General features: G+C 27.7%; 4 protein-coding genes across 8 annotated transcripts; 2 read left to right on the forward strand and 2 right to left on the reverse strand.

Annotated features, from left to right (window-relative positions):
• The first annotated feature begins 5,021 nt into the window (after positions 1-5,021).
• Positions 5,022-7,914, forward strand: LOC112687111 (vesicle-trafficking protein SEC22a-like). Its single transcript, XM_025559668.1, has 5 exons — positions 5,022-5,465; positions 6,236-6,399; positions 6,474-6,650; positions 6,742-6,866; positions 7,464-7,914. The coding sequence occupies exons 1-5, from the start codon at positions 5,275-5,277 to the stop codon at positions 7,725-7,727; spliced, it is 921 nt and encodes a 306-aa protein (XP_025415453.1). The 5' UTR covers positions 5,022-5,274; the 3' UTR covers positions 7,728-7,914.
• An 828-nt stretch (positions 7,915-8,742) lies between these two features.
• LOC112687107 lies at positions 8,743-12,526 on the reverse strand. Of its 4 annotated transcripts, XM_025559664.1 has the most exons (11): positions 12,218-12,526; positions 11,902-11,997; positions 11,720-11,833; positions 11,465-11,581; positions 11,278-11,376; positions 11,135-11,195; positions 10,881-10,999; positions 10,710-10,793; positions 10,147-10,570; positions 9,560-10,070; positions 8,743-9,242 (listed from the first exon to the last, which is right to left on the reverse strand). In XM_025559664.1, exons 1-10 carry the CDS (start codon positions 12,251-12,253, stop codon positions 9,601-9,603), a joined length of 1,620 nt encoding a protein of 539 aa, XP_025415449.1. In that variant the 5' UTR covers positions 12,254-12,526; the 3' UTR covers positions 8,743-9,242; positions 9,560-9,600. The 4 variants fall into 4 exon arrangements, with proteins under 4 accessions (XP_025415449.1, XP_025415448.1, XP_025415450.1 ...); XM_025559663.1 differs by having other exon boundaries at positions 8,743-10,070; XM_025559665.1 differs by having other exon boundaries at positions 8,743-10,070; positions 12,199-12,526.
• Positions 12,527-12,859: 333 nt separating this feature from the next.
• Positions 12,860-14,640, forward strand: LOC112687110 (60S ribosomal protein L37a). The gene is made up of 3 exons (XM_025559667.1): positions 12,860-12,971; positions 13,237-13,365; positions 14,443-14,640. The coding sequence occupies exons 1-3, from the start codon at positions 12,969-12,971 to the stop codon at positions 14,587-14,589; spliced, it is 279 nt and encodes a 92-aa protein (XP_025415452.1). The 5' UTR covers positions 12,860-12,968; the 3' UTR covers positions 14,590-14,640.
• A 4,950-nt stretch (positions 14,641-19,590) lies between these two features.
• Positions 19,591-24,326, reverse strand: LOC112687102. 2 transcript variants are annotated; one of them, XM_025559657.1, is made up of 6 exons: positions 23,765-24,326; positions 23,434-23,481; positions 23,250-23,369; positions 20,975-21,124; positions 20,378-20,679; positions 19,591-19,928 (listed from the first exon to the last, which is right to left on the reverse strand). In XM_025559657.1, the coding sequence occupies exons 4-6, from the start codon at positions 21,117-21,119 to the stop codon at positions 19,620-19,622; spliced, it is 756 nt and encodes a 251-aa protein (XP_025415442.1). In that variant the 5' UTR covers positions 21,120-21,124; positions 23,250-23,369; positions 23,434-23,481; positions 23,765-24,326; the 3' UTR covers positions 19,591-19,619. The 2 variants fall into 2 exon arrangements, with proteins under 2 accessions (XP_025415442.1, XP_025415441.1); XM_025559656.1 differs by lacking the exons at positions 23,434-23,481; positions 23,765-24,326 and having other exon boundaries at positions 23,268-23,355.
• Positions 24,327-24,338: the final 12 nt, after the last annotated feature.

The raw sequence follows: 24,338 nt of genomic DNA on the forward strand, positions 1-24,338 counted from the left end.
CACGCGTCCCTGACCCGGCACAAAAGCGACGCGTTTTCATTTTCCTGTGGTTCGCACTCGTAGGCTTCATGGTTGCACTGGTCCATGTTCGGGTTTTCGCACAGACGTAGATTTGGTGAACACACGAATGTCGCGCAGACAAGGACTGTCGAACTATTAAATTTGTCACGTTTCGGTTGCCACGTCGTAAGCAAACTATCGCAGTCGTCATGGCATCGCGGTACCCGTTTACGGGCCGACCGTTCAACTGGCTTCCAAAATTAGATTAGATAACTAATCGAGAACTGATTTGGTTCCCGATATAATATTCAACGAGTGGTTCTCGAAGTATAAAAGTTCGAAAAGTAGTGACTTTAATTGAAATAAATTTCAACTTCATCCGTTCTTCTGGCTTCTCAATTTAACTTGTGAAAAAATGAAATGTATTATAATATGTAATTGCATTGCTGTAATGTTTCTAATAAAGGCAAATTAAAAACGGAAAAAAAAATTAAAATTACTTCAACTACACATTAAAATAATTTAAAATACAAATAGTCCATCAAAATGATATCAGTGAAATACTATATTACATGTGTATAGGTTGTATTAATATCTCCCTTCTCAAGATAAACCTTGATTACACGTAATACGCTGATTCTTTGTGGCTATCAGACCTTCAGCTTATCGCTATTAGATATTACGATACATATACATTATAAAATATTTGAACACGAATTCTTAAATAATATGATAATCACACAAGAGTATTTTGATAAAAGTGATGTCGAACATTTACAATATTCATAGCCTGTATAATTATTTATAGGCATTTTATATGTATAATTGTATAATATATTGCAGATAGATAAAATAAATATTTTCAGGCAGTGATTGACAGTTTTCTATTTTCATAATTTTTCATAAAAAAAAAAAAAAATGACAGAACATTTTAACCATAAAAAATATCGTATTTATATATACATGCTCATTTTTAAAGTATAAGCTAATGTTTAGTAATTCACTTTTTGTAGGTTACTTAAAATAAATTTGTTTATTTCACTTTCTTTCAACTATATAAGAACAGTCTCAACGTTCGAAAATTTTTTTTTAAACTTTTATTTATGAATAAATCTTAGCTTATAGTTTTCTTTTAATTAACTTTTAGGTAATCTATAATTTATAATCTAGTCGTATGAAATTATACAACTTTTATAAAATCTAATGTCATAAAATATTTTTATTACTTAGTCTACATGTTATAAAAATTTAAGAGGAATAATGGGGAAAAAAATAGAATTTTACTTCCATAATGAATTGAATAATAACGTCAATAACTGTGATTGAATAACACAACAAATAAATAAATAATTTTTATTTTATTCCAAATATTTTATTAAATATTTACGTATGATGCAATATGTACAAGCGCATTCGTTAATACTTATCAATTGCATAGCTTCTAAATATAGACAAAAAATAAACATTAAAAAATATAAACATTTTATTTTATTTTTATTCATTGCAAATTAAAATATTCCAGCACGTTGAATGCTATTAGAAATTTGAGAGTCCTATAATCTAAATTAATTATAATTGTAGAATGATAACTACACAGAGGTGGATAAATAGTTTTTTTGTTATAGAAAAATATTTTAATGGGGCTACCAAAATGAAAAAAAAAAATTTGCATTTAAAAAAAAAATGTATCATATTTATTCATCCTAATTTAATTTAAATAATTTAACTATAAAAAAAAAAAATAATAAATTTCGATGAAAAAATTTATGGTATCAAGGGGGGCACTGACAAATATAGAGCGAAGGCCCACAGTGAAAATTCCTTTTCCCCTATGGGCCTATTCATCTTTGTATCTACATGTTTATTAATTATTTGTATTAATACGTATATATAACATTAGTAGTATTGATATTTGATTTTATAATTGACATTGATAATGGATATAATTAGATTATTCTTAATTTAAATACTACTGTTAGTTGTAAGAGCATTTAAGACTATTGACAGAAGAGAGATAAGGAGATTAATTAGGGATTTTAAATTAGATATAAAACTTGAAAGAGTATCGATAATTTTGTGTTCTGTGTATGAATTTTGATTTTTGATGGTTTCCGCATAAAATTTGGTTTTAGACTGGGCGTTGGAATCAGAGTATTTTGCTATAGCTCTATAGAGTTACTCTTAGAAAATTTTTTTTGAGAGCAGCTTTGTAAACTGGGCATTCTTGAGGTTGGTTAAAGACTTAGTTGTTGCTGCGTCGTTGTTGTCATCAGAAGCGAATGTGGCAAAACGGTTTGGCGAAATATAGAATTTGGTTTTTTTGTCATTTTAATTTAGTATAATTGACGAAGCTAACAAATTTCGCATGATAAACATTTATATAATTACGCACATTTATTTATTGTAATACGTATACTTATCATTGCGATTTTGACTAGATACCATCAAAGACCAATTAAGTTATTAACATACGAACATTTGAAAATTTCAGTTATGGAAAACTATTGTAGTTTGCAACCCGAGTGACCGTGCCCGGATACAATACAGATTCTTTCGATTTTGGGTGAACGTGACTTGGTTCTAGTACACGCAATGCCGGATTTAACCATTGTGCCGCTTTAAGCACTAAACAAGTTGCCGCCTTTTAATATAAATATTTTTCTTGTCTAAAAAATGTTATTTAAGCATACAATTATAGTTGTTTCCTTTATTACTTAAAATTTTAATGATGTAAAATAAAAGTTTACAGCTGTTATAAAAATGCATACATACATTCATATTAAAAACTTAATTATAAAAATATGATAAAAAAATATAATGATACAAAACATGGTAGTAAAAAATGCTTAAATAGCTAATTTTTTAATTATATTCAAAATTAAATATTATATTGGCTTAAATAAAATATAACACTTTATAATTAGATGCATTTATTTTAGTTCTAGTTACATATAATAAGAATGTAATTTTAAAAACTATTCACGCCCTAAGCACTAGCTTATAGTGTTTACTGGAAGATATGGCATTGAGTACACGTGAATGTCCTATCAATGAACACAATAAAATCACAACACATTACCTTTAACGCTAACTTACACCTGACGAAAATGTCTTTAACTTCGTTGCGCTCAAAGGCTATCGCAGCAAGTGAAGTGACCCAGACCTAAAAAAGATGATCTTGATATCAAGTGCGGAGGCGGAACTAGGGGTGAAAGACGGGGATTCATCCCCGAGAGTAAAATTTTAGAAAGTGTAATTTTTGTAATTATTTACAACTAATTTGATATTTTTAATTTGGTTAAATACTGATGTTAGGTTAAAACGCAATAAGTATGATTGTATATTAATTATTAGAAAAGAATTCTCCAGAAGAGTATTTGATTATTGATAGAGCGTAATTTTAAAATTTCCCCCGGGCGTAAAAATTCCTAATTCCACCTCTGATCAAGTGTAATTGCTCAAGACATTGTTACCGAACTGCGGCTTTGAAAAATGATTCAACATTAGTAGCGTAACCGCACACGTATGTACGGAAAGAAAAAACGACGTTAGATCAGAGAAATCTGGCGATACCGAAATATTCTGCCAACGAAAACACAGTTAACAGTTTAGTTTGTGGTTTACAATAAATAATATATATAATAGGTATGTAATTATTTATGTAAATACAGTTGATAATAAGCTATTTCTTAATGTCAAGATTTGTGTGATACCATTTTTTCAATATGTAATCTTTCAAGTTATATTATGTATGAATTACCTATAACATGAACAATCAAAAAAAGTTTTTTAGTTTAAAAAACTTAGTTATTATTAATTTGAATAATTGTATATTATTCATCTTTCATGTATATCTAATATCTATGTAATTGGGTTTTAGTGTTTTTATATTTCATTAAAAAAAGAGTTTTTATATCCTTGACTGTATACCATTCGTAGAAAATTATTTTATTTTATGTTTTCATTCCTTAGATTGGTTCAATGACTTCGATAGATCTCCTCTGGGGTCTATCCATTACTGCTACTTTTAATTCTTTGTAATTGGTTTTTTCTATATCTTCTATGATTTGATTCTTAAATGGTGTTCTTGGTCTACCTCTTCCGGCTTTTCTGTCTATCTTTTCTTCTATTATTTTTGTTATCCATTCAATGTTTCTTATTATATATCCAATCCATTTTTCCTTATTTCCTTGATTGTTTTCGATATTATCTTTTGTTCGCTCATTTTTTGGAATATTCCTTAATTTTTTACTCTATCTGTCCAGGGAATTTTCAGTATTCTTCTCCAGCATCATGTTTCCAACGTTTCGATCCTTCTTTTTCCTGCTTTGAGTATCGTGCATTTTTCAGCTCCATATAGTGCTAAACTTCATACAAAGCTCTTTATCTGAGCTTTTCTTGTCTCAAAACTGATAGTGTTTGCTGTGAAAAGGTTCCGAAACTGTTTTTTGATTTTCTTAGGAACTAGGTTCCCGTTTTATTTCTATAATAAGGAGTTACTGTGTTACCATTCTTACCCCGAAACCACAGAGGTTAGAATAATTAATACTGCCTCATTAATATATTCCCAGTAAATTTTTGCCTATCCGCCCCGGCATCGACGCGTAATGTATTATTACCTTCATTATATATTCGTATTATGATTATGGCTCGACGCGACGTGTTTCGGACATTTGTGACGCAGTGGTGGATCAAAAAATGTTTTACCGCAGGGGCGCAGTAACACACTTAAACACTAGTCACTACGCAATAAATATATAATTATATTATACTTCGTAATCTAATAGTACTCTAGTTAGTTGATGTAATGAACTTTGAAAAATAATCGGAAACCCAATATGTTATATTGTACATAACACAAACCTATTTTTAGGGATTTTGAAAGGGGGCGTGCGCCACCTTCGCCCGCAACCCCTAGGATTCGCGGCTGTTGTGACGGCACTGCAGTTATCCCGATGACCGTGGCCGGGACGGTTACATTTTCCGTTCGCATTGGCGTTGATAAGCAGGAGCCGTGATAACGAAAACTGATAGTAGCCACGAGAACATTAATAATAATAATAATACTACGTGTATTTCGTTGTCGGCTTTGATAGCATCTAATAATATGCAAACGTACTTGCTGCAGCGTTCGTACGCCTCTGATAACCACTGCGCTGCGAACGGTGATCGCGGTGATCACGGACTTCTGTCGTCGTCGTCGTCGTCGTCGGCGGTTATTAATTATGAATTTGCGTTTTTCGTGAAGCCCGGGCACCGCGTCAACGCCGGGACATGATTTTGTATGCTTTGATTCTTAGAAGCCGGGACCTCCTACCGCTGACGTCCACCACCAATTACCAGTGCAGCAATGGAGAGAGTGCCATCGACTTGAAATTAATCAACAAAATCGTCAAGAACGTACTGAAGAAAACCGATCCGCCTAAAAACAAATGTTTCCTACGGTTAAATGACAGGATCTACTAGTACGTATTACTACTGGCTCGCTTGTGATAATTATTTGAGAGTTGAAGGAAGCGCCCCACCGTATTAGCTCTTGACCATTTCTAAATAGGTAATAGGTCTGTACGCCTGGAAATTTCATTTCTTTGGTCATTTGTTTTACAATAATTCAACATGCTCATTGTTCGTATTTCATAAGATGCATAGGTACCTTATATTAAATATTAAATGTTTGGGAAAAGTCCTTAATGTTTCTGCATATTTATATTTTATTTTTATCCACCAAAGGTTTGTTTTTTCATCGATATTTAAATTAATTATTTTACAGAAACTCTGTTGAATGTTGCTAATCATATAGGAAATGTAAACTTGCATTGCATTTATTTTGAAATCAGTTTATACTTCTAATGTTAAGTTTTAACTACTGTATTTATGTCTAAATAATTTAATCATACACTATAAAATTATAGTGTACATTATTTTTTTAAAACAGATATTTGACATCAGTTGTTGGTTTTTGTTAGTAAAATTTATATTTTTAAACATAGGTATGCTCATTTTATAATCTCTTGTATTATAATATAATTAGTATCGCTATGTAATCAAAATGTATTGATTTCAGTTCTTAGCAAAAATTAGTTTTAATCATTACCTTAAAATATGAAATGGAAGTAATTTGAAGTAATTTTACCTATTTAAAATCAATTTTACTTTACTTCCTACCATTTATTTTAAAAACATCATTAATTTATCATTAAACTAACAAACATTTAATATACTATATTTGTTCTAGCTTTTTACCATGTTTAAATATAATATGCATGGCAATGTGCATTCCTTCATATCCTCAAGTATTAGCCTACAGCTTTTTAGAAGAGCTAGCTGGAGAGTTTACAAAAAAATATGACCGTCATAAAGTTGATCAAGCATTAAGGCCTTACAATCTCATTGAATTTGGTAAATTATATTTAAAACTTAAAACACATTCAAAGTAGTTAGTTTGAACTATGTTTTTTAAATGTATTATTTAGATACTACGATACATCCTATCCAGCAAATGTATAATAAACCACAGCAACTAACTTCAAGAATTAATTTGGCTGAAATTACTCGTGATATTACATTAGATCCTCCTCAAGAAGTGTTTATTATTGAAGAAAACGATAATAAAACTCATGCGCCACGAGTTATTCCTCCTACAGTTAGAGGTAATATAAATATTATTTTTACAAATAATTTGAATTAAATTATATTAAATAATTAAAAAATAAATACTAATTATTTTATTTATATTTTTAGTTGGACCTCTGCCTACTTTAGAACCATTGTCTTTCATTGACAAAACATCTTTAATCTTTACTGTTTGTTTAATTTTTTATAGTCTTGTGTCAGTTATGGATATGTGGAGAAGTTGGTCAAGTGAGGTATTATTACTTATATAGTTTAATAGCTGTATATATTTAAAATGTTACTAATTTTTTCTATTGAACAGATTGTAAATATAAGCTATATTGACCTTAATGAATTTATTCTAACTTTTTAACACATTCTGTTCTATACTTTGTACTACTACTGTACCATAATTTACTAGTAAAATAATACTCCAAACTTTTATTTATTTATTTTTATATTATATGTAGTGTTTGTAAATATTAATTTATATAAAACCTGAAAATTTATTTGAAAAATATTGTCATAAGTTGATGTTAAATATCTGGGATGGAAAAGATAAAAACTTTTTTTTCAGAACGTGTTAAAAAATTAGAATAAATTCATAAGGGTCAATGTAGGTTGTGTTTATAATCTGTCCAATAGTAATAATTAATAACATTTAAAATAAATACAATGAAAAAGTAAAATTATGTACAAAAAATTGAAATATAAGTTTGAAGTATAATAATAATAATAATAATAATTTAATATTGACTGTAAATTAATTGAAATAATAATTTAAAATTTAAATGAATATGTTTAAAATGTACTGAATGTGTTTGACAATATTATTATTGCTCTGTATTTAGGAAGATGAGTCTTTGGATACTGGTTGGCTTCACTTTTGTAGTATTCTCTTCCGGTTAGCTCAAATGTATGTGCTTACACACAAACAAATGCATAGAAGGAGAAAAGGATGGTTATTGTTTTTGACGTTATTAGGTATAGATTGGTTTCTGTATTTTAATGATGAACTTTGGGCGGTGATACTAGTATTTGTCATTACTACGTTGACTCACACATGCATACTTAGACGGAAAATCGCCATCAAGTTACCACAGTATCAGATTTGAGTGTACATTAGTTACACTGATTACAGATATTTTTATTCAAATAAATTTTGTAATAAAACTTTTTTGTTCAGTACAAATAAATAAACTATTTATGTTGGATAGATAACAACCATTCATGTGTCTAAATTAAAAAAAAAAATGTACTGTTTTTTCTATAATTATTTTTGTATATGAATAATCAAGATTATTAAAATATTATCCTCTGTATACTTGTTGATTATTGTTATTATTTATTATTGCTCGTATACACTGTGATAAATTAATATACCCTATTTCAGTAATGTTCAGTATAAAATTGGAGTAGACCATTTTGTGTATGGTTACATTACTTCCAAATATTGGGATTTTTTTTTCACGCATTGGCCTAATACTAATAAACTAGCCTATATCAACTGTGATGCCATTTAGAGTTTGAGTCAGGTTTGCAATAAAATTTATAATTATTGTACCATAACACCTGTGAATAATTCAATATTTAATCAAGCACTTTTACAATTATAATTTAAAACTTGACTGCTTAGTTTATTAATGTTAGGTCAATTTATTTTAATTATATATTATATATTTTGTTTTTTTTTTGTTTTTTTTTGAAACATTTATATTATATTTAAAAATTACTAAATGTTAAATCCCAAAACTTGAAGGTATTTATATGAAAATAATTTGTAAATAGCAATCACAATTATACATAGGTATTAATTTATATCTAATATATACTTATATTATTATGTATATATGTGATAGCTGTTAATTAATTATACTATGAGGAATTGAAAACTTAAATTATGTAAATGAGTTAATACATTTTTTTTCTATTGATAATTAAGTTTTTTTTTACTGTTTTTATATTAAATAAAATGCAATATCATCAATGTTCATAACAATAAAAATTTCTTACACCATTAAGAAAGTCATAGATTTTTACAAATTAATTAATTTGATTAGTGTGATAATGCGCTTGTGCATAATTTTATTTTGTATATTTAATATTAAATTGTTAATTAAATTAAAATATATATTTTATTTAATATTTTGTCAATTGTAATTGCTAAAAATATTTTATTTCAAAAGTTACATTAAAGAAAAATACAATATATTAGTCTAATTAAGACAAAGAGACAGATCTAATCTATTACATGATGTATGAGGAACTTCGTATTACATTTTTGAAATAAGATAAAATTAAGAAAACATCCAAATTTTTAATATTTATATTTATAAATACCTCAAAAACAAAAAAAAATATTTTGAAAATTATACTATCTATAGCATACAGTGAAAATGCATGTCTACTATTATTATTTTTTGCTATGAAAAACAAAAGTTTAATTTTGTCAATAAATAATATACCTTAAATGTTGCCATATTTATATAACGTTTTGTCCATTTATTAAAAAATTGAAGAAATCTGTTGGGAAATTTGTAAAATGACCTCTTTCAAAGTACAAATTAGCAACATTTTCCATCTGAAATCTTATATGACTGTGGTAATCAGAGCAGTCCTTCTAGTCAGTTCTGTATAATTTCAAAAAAAAAAAAGGGCATCATGGTAAAATCAATACATTTTTCATTTCATTCAAAATCTAAAATATCTGTATAGTAAATGTAATAAATTATAGAACAATATTTGGTAAAACTAGTTGAGAAATCAATAAAATTGAAAAATATTTTAAGCAGAAAAAATTTTTAGTACAAGGAATTTCATAAGGATACTATGAATAATTGTATACTATGTATTCTATGTATACACTAGAAGCGAGAACATTTATTAATAATTTAATAGTAAATCAAGGAAACAAATATAATACTTATCTAGTGAAATTAAAAAGCACCTTTGAAACGAAATAATTTTCCAATATATAATTCCATAATATTAACAACAAAAATCATTGAACATTTCATCTTCATTAATCCCATCAAATATATTCTGAATAATAGACATTTCATTCTTTGAATTGTTTGATTCAGTATTTATTATGAACTGCTCTTTTTTTGTTCGTTTAGCAGGTGGTTCTTCTAATAAATTATTAGAATGATTTTTAAATAATTTCTGTGCCACTGGAGTTTTAGGTTTAAAGACATTTTTAATAGGTGTCCATTGGTTAGAAGTGTTTTTTGTATTATTAGAAGTTTGGTAGTTGGTGTTTAACTGTTGTAAATCATGTTCTAGCGAAATGTTGTGCAATTTTAAATTATTAAGCGCATTCATCCGACTCCTGATTTCAGAATGTGGATTTTTATTTAAATTTTCTACATTACATATATTGTGTCGTATAGCTTCATTTACAATGTCTTCATTTCTCAGTTCTGTTGTGCGAGTGACAATTACTTCATCACTGTCTTCTATAAATATAAAAATGTGAAAATGAATCACTATTCATTGGTAAATATTTAATGAGTTGAATACAGTCTAGCTTACCTATTGAAAAACTGTAAATAGCAATTAAATGATCACTAGTGATATTCAATGTGAAACTGTTTATAATTTTTTGACACGATATTCCAACTTTCGATAAAACGAGAACAGCGCCAGTTTTTAGTTGGCAACTAAACTGGTTCCAAACTGCTCTATGAATTGTTCCTCTGATGTATCCTGTCTTGTCAGCAAGGATTACTGTTGGATCTGGTGAAAGACAATCAATCTCCTTTATGACAGAAACAAAAAATGGTATTTTGTCTGTAAAAAAACGACCAGAAGCTGTGTATGGAAGCAGTTTTTGTTTTATCCAGGCTACGTTATATTTATCTAATAAAATATCGACATCGGTAGTGAAAAAATCTGATAAGAACTGCTGATATGGTGACGAAGAGAATGATGAATCATTTGCTTGAGTACATAAATTCTAAATTTAACACAATAATATAATGCCAAATTAATAAAATTAATTTACATAAAGCCACTATTGAAGCACATTTTAAATGAATCATGTTTATAAATTTTATTTAAATTAAAAACATTTTTGAAGAATTAAAGTTAATTACCTCTTCTTTTTTATCATTTTCATTAATGTTAATTGACATGTCTAGAGATTCCAAGTGTAAGGGATCTTCTGAATATATATCTATCTGTAAGTATTTGTTTAATTCAGAATAAAAAATAATTTATTTATAATAAAATTTACTGTCACATATAAGTATATTCAAATTTATTACATTTTCTGAGAGTAATCCAGCTGGCCCAGGAAATTTTCTTGAAGCACATTTTGGAATAGTTGTTTTTATACTAGTAATAGTTGTATTTAGAAGACCTTTATTGCTTGTTTTATTGGAACCTGAAAAATAATAATAAACAATGATGTTAATATTGTATATTCAATACTGAAATAAAAAATAAATATTAATAATGAGTTATTTTAAAAACGAAACCCTAACTTCCTAAAATGAAAAATACTGTTATTTTAAATTACTTTTAATATTTGAAATAGTTGATATTGATTTGTCATTTTCACACTTCAAACTGGTTTCACTCTAGTATCAACAATAAAGTATGAATTAATACATTTTTCATTAATATTGATTATAATAAATTACTATTTATCAATATGTTCACCTCATTATGACTACTGTTTACATTTAATTCTGCACTATAGTCATTGGTCTTGAGAGAATTTTCAATTTCATTTAAAATATTTGGAGTGTTGAAAAATGCCTAAAAAAAAAAAAAAAAAATATAATAATATTATAATACATTAAATTTTATATTATATATTTATAAATATAATGATAAAAAATATTACTTCATCGTCAGAATCAAAACCATCATCAAAATCCAATTTGTTATTACTGGACTGACATTCATCTAAAGGCTTTGTAGTATTTGATTCCTGTTCTATCATAAACATGTTCTGAGTGACCTTATATAATAATAGTTACATTACATTTTTATATTTTCTAATAGTTTAAAATGTTTTTTAAGTTAATAGATTTGGCTAATAAAAAATATTGAATTATAATTTGAATATTGGTTAAAAAAAAACTACATTTACTCTTACCTCATTACTTAGATAAGATTTATTTTTATTTTGTTCTGTTGATGATTCATTACTAAGTTCTATGTTTTGTAAAGTGGAAGATTCAAAAACTGAATTTGATACATTAAGAAATGACTAAAAAACATATTGTAATAAGTATTTCAGTCATAAAAATAAATCACAAATTTAAATGTACACTATACTTCATTATTGTCTTCGAAACTCATAGGAATATCGGTTGATTTTGATGTCTTTATTGGTGATTTATTAATAGTAGGCATCTGGGTATTAAGAAACACCTAAAAAATAATAATACATAAATATGTAATGATTACATTATAAAATAAGGATAGTAATAATAATATAAATAATAGATTGTTTGACAAGTACAATATGAATCGGTTGTGTTAACTATTGGAAAAACTGATAAAGGCCCAATTGTATTGTGTTTAATAACACGCATAATATTCTATATCTGTAATTGTATTACATTGTATTACATAATTAATATTAGTTTACTTCATCGTCCAGATCAAAATCTTCAAGTTCAAACATGTTAAGGGCGGATTATTTATATGGGAATAAAAAACATTTCCGACACAACAACAATTTACATTCAATTTAATTGTCGACGTCTTGGTTCGGCAAAAAAAAAAAAAAAATTAAAATCAGAAATGTTCGTCTTCGTTCAATTACTATTTCTACATATACCGAGTCGTAGGTTATTTCAATTAAGAACCGTTTCGGTTGTTGGACAATTTTAAATATTTCGTTATTTAACAACTCGTACCAGTTGACACACGACGAATGATAAAATTGATAATATTTTGATAATGAATAAGAACGAACCATAGAGTAATATTACTCTATGGAACGATCGCGGTCTATGCTTGATTACGGTAATCACAGACATGATAACGCGATGTTGGTATTTCGGTAACAACATCATAAATTCGACATCAATAAATTTGTTGGAATCTTGAATTTATTTTTCGATTCCTAAAACTTGGAGGGTTTAAATAATTATAATGGACAATTGTTTAGAATCGCTAAACAATTCGAGGAAATAAAATTCGAGAACACGGTAAACCGAAAAAATGAAATAGGATAGCAAAATGAAATTTTTCGGAATGTCTTTGGAAACACTAAAATATTAAATAACCTCAAACCATTCGCAATCACTTGAAATCTTTTTTCTTTCTCTAGTCCCGACACTTCTTGTTTGTGTCGTTTAATTAAGTTTTTCCAGAAAAACTTCAGCACCGTCAAAATGGTAAGTTTCATCTCGAATTATCCTACCGATCGTTTCGGTTAAAGTGAAACGAATTTTTTCGTTGAATTATTCTTGAAGTCGTTCCTTGACATTTCGTAAAATCTTAGAACTCCTTTTTGTCATATTATGTTTATTACTGAATGTTTCGTAAACGTTTGCGAAAAACTTCTATTTGGTTTTTTAATTAAATTTGAATTTAAATTGAATATTTGATGTTTGTAAACAATTTTCCTCCGATTGGATTTATATCCTTAATATTTTACAGGCCAAACGTACCAAGAAGGTAGGAATCGTAGGTAAATATGGTACCCGATATGGTGCCTCGCTGCGTAAGATGGTCAAGAAGATCGAAATCACCCAGCACAGCAAATACACCTGTTCTTTCTGCGGCAAAGTAAGAATATTATTAAATTAAATTATTAATTATTGCTACAATGATCGATATGAAGAGTCAAGTTTAGTACATCTTAATAATAGTACATATTTTCTCATAGACTTCTATCATTGTATGTCATACTTTTATTTATGTTTTTATTTTATTTTTAGTCTTAATAACAGTTAAATATATTTTTACCAATTTAAATTACAAAATTTATGTCCTACAACTCATCCACTTTAAATATTTTAATTTTATTTTTGGAGGTAAAAAATGTAACATGTTACTTTCAATATTGTTGTTTTGTATTATATTGATCTTACTAAATATCAATGTAGTTTAAATTAATATCGCTTTGTTATATTGAGGTTTTTAAATGCATAAGAAATTTTTATATTTTATAATTTTTTGTCAGCAAATGGAAGGTTTTAATTATCTCTAAATCTTATTGTGTTTACTTCTATGAAACTACTTTCACTACTTTTACTTAGCTCAAAATTACATTTTCATTGCATTTTTATATTGTTATTGTTAATACATCTTCAAAAATATAATGTTTCATGTAATTTACTTGTTATGTCTAAATGTTTTTTGATTTTCTGAGTATCATAATGTTTAATCACAAATTATTTCTAAAATAAACATTTTTATAAAAAAAATAATTTTACATTTTTATGTTTAAATTTATTCGTGAAAAAATATTGTTTTAAATTTCCAATTAATTGATATTGACAAGAGTTCAAATTTGTTACCAGATATTGTAAATAAAATAATGAGATTTTATGTTGTATTTTATCAAAAATATTTGTTTTTTTAATGTTACTACTTTGTTTATATTAGTATTATTTTTAAAAATTAGATTTTTCTTAAATTTTAAATTTATTACATTAACTCTACATACGGTACTTATGTATACTCATTTACAATTATTGTTTTCTTTACATATCTTATGGTTTTAGTTAATAATATTATACCTACTTTGTTATTGATATGAAATGTTTTATTAATTTAACATTATCTGTCTTTGTCTATCATAAAAATTTACTATATATGGATTTTTAAGTGGATCTAATTTTATTAATTTTTTTTTTTTAGGAATCTATGAAGAGGGCGTGTGTTGGAATCTGGTCTTGCAAACGTTGTAGAAGGACTGTAGCTGGAGGAGCATATGTATATTCCACAACAGCTGCAACTACTGTAAGATCCGCAATCAGACGTTTGAGGGAAGTAAATGACTTATAATTTCTGACATTTGATTATTATCTAATATAAGAACATTCTTAAAAACCAAAATATGTTTTGATTCAATATCCTTGTCCTTCAAGTAATTATATTTTTGAATAAATTTTTGTTGCACAATTACTGATACTGACCCAAAATTGTTACAATTTATTTAATGTTACTGTTTTAAATCAAAATTATAAATTTTTCTGGATAAGATCTCAATTTTCTTATTTTTTAATTAACTATAAAAATGCCCAAAAATTAATGTTACAGTTTAATCTCTTTACAATAGAAATACCAAAATAAAATAAAATGATTTTATGAAAACTTGGAGTCAATATATATCAAATTTCCAAAAAAAAAAAAATCATTTTTAAGTACATTCACACCAAATACATTTTAATTCTATTCAATATTAACTATTACATTTGTTATTTGTAATATTTTTGTTTTTGATTATTAAACACTACATTTAGTTTCTATTAAATCTAATAACAGCATTTGAAATTATAGTTGAAAACATAAGTAGTTTTTAGCATAAGATTGTTAAAAAAAATTTTATGTTTGTTGAATAGCGAGTTAGTTACAGTAGCTATACTGGGAGTTTGAAGGTTTAAATTCTCTCCTCTATGTCAAAATTCCAGCTAGTAAATAAATAGGTAATAATAAAAATAGTAGTACATAATTATATCAAACCCTCGTTCCATAAATAATCATTACTTACACCTTTGGTTAGTTATAAGTAAAGACTGGAATTATATGCACAAATAATTGAAAAATATGTTCAGATATACATCATAAATTTATATTACTTTATACCTTTATATAATCAACAAAATACTTAAATTTAAAAAAAAACACCATTATATATTTTTTTAAATAATTTAAAGAAACAAAATTATATAGAAGTGTTAAACATTAATCCTTTCTCATCTAAATAGTTGATAAACAAAATATTTAAATTTAAAAAAAAAACCATTATTTTTTGTCTTAGCAATTAATTACAATATACCTTTCCATATTTTTAGGAGCCATGTTTGTGCTTTATTTATGTTTAATGTAATTTCATTTGTCAGATAATAATTTATCGACACTTGTAGTATTGTATTATATGAGATATAACTGTATCATGTTGACAGTTATTTTTGTTTGCCAGTATTAAAAATTCCAATATTTCAAAATGAAAACATGAAATAATTTGATTATTTACTAAGATCAAAAATATGCACTTAAGAAAAAATATTCCCCAACCCTCCAAACATGCAATTATATGCAAAATTAAATTTGGAATCAAGTCTGAATTTATAACATTTCAAACCTTGTTATAAATGCATACACTCAGTATAAACATGCAAATGCATAAAACTCTGGTCTAGTTATAAGGTTAGGTAAAGTAATAATACATGTAATAATAATATAATATATTCGTGGATATCCGGGCATTGCGGAATAACTGGTAATGAAAGAATAGTCATACTAGCTAAAGTTAATGGACACAACTCATATCAATGACAACGCTGAAATACGAACTCTGGTAAAGAAAGATCTAAATAAAATTATTCACAATCAATTTAAATATAAATGACAAAATTAATGGTTATATATAAACACTAAATTAAATGAAATTACAAAAACCACAAGAATGGAATATCCCTAAATCTCTTAAACGTGGAGATGAAGTTATATTAAATCATCTCAGAATAGGCCACGCATACTACACACTTGCTCATCTTATGGAAAAAGAGCTACCTGGTGTTCCATTTCCAACTGCAGTTCTTTAAAATGTGCAATTATTTATGATTATATTACTGAAACATAATATCTTTCAATGGTAATGCAATACAATTTTCTGTTTGTTTATTTATGGTGTGATGGAATAGTAGTGATTATTTGTATAAAAAATGTATGTATTTAATATAACACTAATTATGCAAACTTCTAAATACTAGTAAGTACTTTATAATATATATATATTAATATAAATACATTAAGTATGATGTATATTGGTAAATATATAAGTTTCTGAATTGCTGACAAAAAATGTATATTAGTTATATAGTACCGTTTACATTGAATGTGGCTTTTACTTTTTCCATTATATTGGAATTAAGATCTAAATTTTTTATATATATATGTATATTTTTAAACTGGTTAAAGAAATTTTCATAAATAATTAGGTATAGTTGAAATCTTAACTTAATTAAAAATAGCATAAATTTAAACTATAATATTAATATAATGAAAAACAATGTATAAGAATACAAATACTGATAGTTATTATCATTGATTATAAATAGTATAGATCGCTCACTGCAATACAAAATACGTTGCGCGGAAATAATCGGATACCGCTTTAAAGCGTTGCGGTAGCCTTGTTAGTACGATCGGATAACGTTGTAACTTGTAATCGCTAGTGTCGCTCTGATCAGCGGCCGTCACGTGTGATCGTTAATAACCATGGAAATATCAAATATGGCTATTTTTAAACATGTTTCACACGAATACTATCTGGTAATAATGGTCCGTGTCTTGATGTTTTTTTAATAATTTGTACATCAACATTATCAATGCTAACTTATCTTTTTGCTCGATTAATTTCATTTTTTTTTTTATATATAAATACTAAAGAGTTCTAAAATATAAAGCCAGTTATATAAAATGCGTTCAACTCATAAGTTAAAATCTGGTAGTCTTCTTAAATACTCTTATAAATAAGCTTCCATTCAAAGCTCATGTACCAGGGTATCAGTTTTGTGGACCTGGTTCTAAATTAAAAGAAAGATTAGCTCGTGTAGACAAAGGAGTTAATCCGTTTGATTCTGCTTGTTGAACACGCGTTATTTGATTCCGATGATACCGATGCCGATTCTGACTTTTATTGAAAATGTGGAAAGTGATAGTGATGAAAACACCGATCAAACTACATCAAATGTACGTCGTCAATCACCTTCTCTTTTAGGTGAAAATATTACTATAATTTCCAAACCAGAGTTTTTATTGGGGAAAGATAAAATAACTAAATGGTATAAAAATAATTCCCCTTCAAACATCCGTACTCGTCGTCGTAAGATTTTTTTGCATTTGCCCGGAGTGGAAAGAATCGCTAGGATGCCAAATCAGTCTTGGATTGCTGGAAGTTATTTTTTCCTGATACTGTAGTTATAGATATAGTTGAGTGTACTAATAAATATTTAGCGAAAATCCGTGCAAATTATCAAAATAATAAGGATATGCTTGATACTACGAAAGAAGAAATAGATGCCCTTTTAGGATTATTGTACTTGGCTGGGTATTTGCGTAGAAATCATTTGAACCTACACGATTTGTGGAATACTGACGGTTTTTCTCCTGAATATTTCCGGGCAATTATGTCAGGAAAACGTTTTTCATTATTACTATGCTAAATATATGCTGAATCCCGTAGGAAAACCAACCGACTCAAGTAAAGACAATCCCGATAATTTACCCAATAGACCTGTAACTCAAAAACTTGACATTTTTAGTCACTTGACAGTGGACGGAGCGCTCACGTTCTACACAGGCCGCCGGACTGAGAGAAACTCGATTCCACACGACACAATTACGTCTCGTACGGGAGACCTATTTCGAGAGCGTCGCCATCGGGGAGAATACCGAAATCATCGCGCCGCACTCGAACACTATCGATAATATGTCCCATATATAAACAATGGGACCCCATGGATGTAAAGAATTAAAGGGGAATATCCTTACTCAACACAGCATACAAGATATTATCGAACTCTCTACTAAACCAATTAAGACCATACACCAATAACATCATAGGAGAATATCAGAGTGGTTTCGTGTTAGGCAGATCAACAAATAGACCATATTTTCACGCTTAAACAAGTAATAAAAAAATACTATGAGTTTAACAAACCGTTACATTTAATCTTTATAGACTTTAAACAGAAATACGACTCCATACAAAGAACAAAAATGTGGAGAAGCCTAAATTTGTTCGGAGTTCCCTCAAAACTAATATCGATGATAAGAGTGAGCACGGAAGGGTCAAGATGCGCATTCAAATTTGATCACGAGAATTCAGAAGAATTTCAAACAACAGGATTAAAAAAAGGTAACGCACTATCACCAATACTATTTAACATAGTACTAGAGGTGACAGTAAGGGAAGTACAAGAAGAATATCAAGAAATTAACTGGGGCCGAAACCTTCCATTACTAGCATATGCTGACCACGTGGTAATATTAGGCGAAAGTGAACAAGACATTAAAAGAGCAACTGAATTACTGATACGAAGCGCAAAAAAAAATGGGGTCTCAAAATTAACGACACTAAAATAAAATACATGCGAATCGGTAGGAACAAAGATCAGAGGTGAAATGCAGCTTTTTAAACTTCACCCCACCAAATAAAATACAAGTCAGCGCCTCTGCTTGAAATATATTTTTGCCAAACTCAGCATTGCGTAAGGATTTAGAAAAAAAATGCATTTTGCATTGAAATCCGCGCCCTACTAATAACCATGTATCAAGTACTGTTACAGTAGATTAAATTATTTTAAGAACTAACAACAATTTAATTAATATATATACTTATACATATATCGATAATATAGTATAGTATCGCTAATTTACGTCCAATAAATTCAAACGTGATTATACGGTTGAAAGTCAAACCAACCCGAAGATAGGTTCGATACGTACGGAAGCGTTGAAAGGTCAACTGTATATTTTCTTTATGATTTTGTTATAAAATATAATTTTAACGAAATTGGATGGTTTAACTTATATCCCATTCAATTATTTTAGTTATTTAATTAAATTTAATGTTAATATTAATACATCGTGGATTAAATCGTTTCATAACAAGCGGTCTGCGATATCATATTTTATTTATAAAATATTAAATTGATAGAATATATTATATTAGAATATATCTTTATTAACAATTATTTACAATTTATTCTTAAATATATAACAACACAATGTTTTTAGTATTATTTTATAATGCGATACTAACTGAATAGTGTTCTGAATTCAGATTTTTTGAATTATATTTTAACTTATATTATTTTTTTGTATGCCGAAGCAGCATTCATATTCTCAAATAATTTGATTAAACGTCTTACAGTACCATGTTTAAAATTAAGTTTTTCTTTTTCAATCAAGTTTAATCCTTCGCTGTCCCCACCACCAAATTCTTTTCTTATATCATATATTACCGACACATTGTTAACATTGTTATCGAAACTGTTGACAGGTTTTTTCATGATGGTTCTGTAATGATTAACCACCGCTGGAACTTGAAATTTTTTAACTTTTATGTCTTTATTGAATCGATTACTTTTCTTAGTATCCGCAGTCAACTTTTTCTGTAAAATCGATTATTGCCACGTTACAGATGTCATTTAATAACATTTCTTCCACTTTTATTGTAAAAAATTTTATGGAAAACATGATTAAATATGTGCATTATATAATATTGTAGGAGCGTACCCAGGAATTTTTTATGGGGGGCCCAACATTTTTATTTTATCTGTTTTGTAATTATAATTATAGCTTAACTTAATTCCAACAAATTACTATTAATATACTATAGTATGGTTTATATATTTTAGGTAGGTATATTATATAGATAATCTATAAACATTGTATATAGAAGATAATGGAAAATTAAAATACACTATATACTATTATTATACTATTTTCAATTGAATATTTGAGTAGATATGTAGAAATTTCAATGGGAGGGTTCGGACCCAAAAAACCCCTCCCCCTTGTAATATTGTTATTATTTGGTTTGTAGTATAGGTAAACTCACATTTTCAATATAATCAAATGTTTTATTCGATGTCTGCAATGGATTAATCAATTTAGACGTGCCTTCGATATCATCAACATTCCATTGGACACCAACAGAACGTTTTATGGGCACAGCAGAAAACTTTTGTCCTTCCGAATAACTCCTTACTTCTCCTACTGTATATTCTGAGTCTGCTGGTTTATACCTGATTTGAGTAGGTGACTTGCTGCTTTTAAATTTATCATTGACATTATTTTTTTTTTCTTTGACGTCCTTAGCTATGTTGCTGTCGCTTTGTATTTTAGTGGATTTACATGGGACTAAAAATAACAAGAAAAATAAGTTTATTAAGCACTTATAAATCTTATTCTACTTTAGTTATAATTTTTTTCTCGTCGTTAACACCAAATGTAAAATGTTTTAAACTAATTTTAGATTATGATTAATTTGAGGAATGTACTAATTTTTTTGAGTAGTTAATAATATTGATATATAAAATAAAATAATATGAAACATCTACTATACGCAAAATTCGGTGACAAAAGAACCTTAGGAAACACATTATCTTCATAAACGACGAATTGTTTACAATAATTTTTTTTAGACTTTACGTACTGAAGATTTTCATTCCTTTGTATTTTAAACAAAGAGTTCCATGTTGGGAATTAGCTGGTACAGGAAATTTAGGACCATATCCGGGAATACCAGGAACCCATGCTATGACATCCATGTTTTTGATACAGCGAGGGTGGTTTTCCATTTCAACTGTAAACATAAATAACAATAATAATTAATAAGTAAATATAATATTTACTAAAGGATAAATAATATAATACTATTGACTGACTTTTGGATATGTATTTCTTTTTTATTTATGTATTCACTAATACAGTGTGCAGTATATATTGTATACTAGATACTTATATTATATATTCATATAAAATAAGATTCTATTTGGAATTGAAATAATTCACAAAATATGAATAATTTCTACTGGAACGATCAAGATTAAGTAATTATTTATATTGATGTTTATAATATTTAGGGTAACTAAATTTTTTATAGAAAATAAATATTTTAGCCAGACTTGTTTATGTCTAAACCTCTTATCATTTTATCAATTGTCGACCTTTTTTAAAATTGTATTTGTTCTTATAGTTTTTTGTTAACTTAATTTTAAATTGTCAGAATATTAAGAAAATATATTTTTGTTATTCTTGTGATTTATTTTCTTAAATACAATACTTCACGCCACTGGGGCATAGCCTCTACACTAGATATACCACTTGTGACATCAAACGTTATAAAGAAAACGCCGATTTCAATTATGACATAGTTTCATATTTATTTTAATTACAATTAACAAATTACAATAAGTACATCATTTTTATAATATAATACATTTTTTAAATTAATATTAAAGTTATAAAAGGTCAAACAAATTAAATAATTCATATGAATAACATCTCAAATCAATATCCTTGATAGTTCTGTTACTCTTTTAGCAATAGTATTTACAACAATATAATCTTTATCAATGTTTATCATTAATAGAGCTTCCATAATATCTTTAGAAATGAATGATCTTAATTTAGTTTTTATGTTTTTAACTCTGGAAAATATACGTACACGTGTAACTTGTGTACAAAGTAACGTCAAAATAAATGTTTATGCTAAGTATTAGTAACAAAAGAGCCGCATTGTTGAACAATTTGGTACAAAATATTAAAAGAAGAATTTCAAACAACAGGATTAAAACAAGGTAACGCACTATCACCAATACTATTTAACATAGTACTAGAGATGGCAGTAAGGGAAGTACAAGAAGAATATCAAAGAATTAACTGGGGCCGAAACCTTCCATTACTAGCATATGCTGACGACGTGGTAATATTAGGCGAAAGTGAGCAAGACATTAAAAGAGCCACTGCAATACTATACATATAACTATGCGTCGTGTATTATTAGATTCTGGTTCCCAGAACAACTTGTAACCGAAGAGATATATCAATCATTCAAATTGAAACGAACTAAAATATCGTGTTCAGTCGCCGGCATAAGAAAATCTTCACAAAAATCGTCTAGCGTAGTAAAGGTAGACCGTAACAAGGCGCGACATGTCGCCGCGACACGTCGTGAATGTATGTTTTCACGGAAATCGTATAATCTGGTTGTTATCAACCTAAATGATTATTACTTTCATTTTCCATTTTGTCAATGTACTTTGAGAGAATGTAACGTGATCGTCAAATGTTGGGGTTGATTCTTGCCTTGATCATATATTTTTGAATCACCTTTTCTATATAGAATGTGAGATTTCAATTTAATATTTTAGTAAATAGTAATTATAATTTATTAAAATTATTTCGGTTTAGGAGGATCAGGATATTTTAAGTGCGTTGTACATGATACTAAATAATCACATTGCGACAGAGATTTAGTGCTAGAATCAGAATCATAATATTTTTGCCTCAATGCGGCATTGACTTCTGGCAATATTTACATCAGTATCGGTATTTAAATTACTTAAGTTTTCTGTAATTTACGTACATACATACGTTCAATCATTTATGGATCAGAATTATGGTTATGTGGTGATAGTGATGAAACCAACGAAAAAGAAATGTATGAGCACTATTGTAAAAAAGTTTTTGAGGAGATTAGACTTTCAACAAAGTCGAAAGAAGAAATAATCTTCAAATAGGCAAAAGAAACAATCCACCGAAAATTAGTTTGCAAATAAAATAATTTTGGCAAATCCAAAAAAAAAAAAATACACAGTCAATCAAACTACTACCACACAGTTGTATATTTAAATTAAGAAAATTTCAATCAATATGAGCTTGAATTTAGCTCAACAATTTCATATACAATCATTTCAACACTTAACTTCAACACAACTCAATACTTTAAAATCTTGTCCAATGAATCGATGGTTTTCATATCCAATGTAATTTTGTCACTCCCTTGTGTCAGTTGATTTCTTCCTCAACAGTAGTTGGTGGTATCTCTAAAAACACAAGGGGTTAATTAGTATTTCCAACTAATTTAACCAATTATCGTATACAACGTACAGATCAATTGCCTGACGTGTGTGCCGAAAGAAGTTTTACACGATTTCACTGTAAGTATATTTTTTGTTACTGTCAAATTTCAACATAGATATTATATTACACGGCATATATTTATTTTTTAGTTGTAAATAATGTATACGCCACGCAAAGGTTTGACGTATAGCAACACAAAAAAGGATATTTATCGGTTGTTGGACACTCTAACCGTCAAACAAGCACGTAAAGAAAAACCTTTATAATTGGCCCGAACGGCTACCTCATTAAGTGACAAAGAATACAATCTAGCACTGCTTAATAGGATAGTCAAAAACAGGTTTATTAAAAGGCTTACTTTCCTTTAGTAGCTCTAAAGTTATTTTAACTTTCTCATATACTCGCACAAGTACGTAAAGTAGAAAAATTAATACGAACACCTTTTATAATTATACTTAAAACCTTTTAATTTAAGACAATAAAACAAAAAATATTTATTTATACCGTAGTAAGCCCAAGGCTAGGCGTATTTAATGATCAATATTCAATATAATTTAGTATACATATTAATAACTATGCCTACGTGCAGGAAATCCAGGGCATGGGTGAAAACAAAATGTAGTTTTAATTAAATATGCCTAATCGCAGGAAATCCAGAGCAAAGGTGAAAACAACAAGTAGTTTTCACGTCTTAACATAATAATGCTATACAGTAAAATAAAGTAATATTAGAATTAGGCCACTTTTACGTCATTGGAACCTGTATAAATACGGGTTGAGCATTTAGCATTATTCAGATGTAGATAGGTAGTTCTAATAGACAGTGTTATACTGGCCATTTCCCTAATTAATAAATTATTGCTCGTCGTGGACTTTGTTACAGCCACATCGCCGCGAGTATATAATTCTTAGCCCAGAATAACTTGTTATTT

The sequence above is a fragment of the Sipha flava genome, unplaced genomic scaffold, assembly GCF_003268045.1.
Source record: "Sipha flava isolate LNK unplaced genomic scaffold, YSA_version1 331_pilon_pilon, whole genome shotgun sequence".
Classification (NCBI taxonomy): Eukaryota; Metazoa; Arthropoda; class Insecta; order Hemiptera; family Aphididae; genus Sipha; species Sipha flava.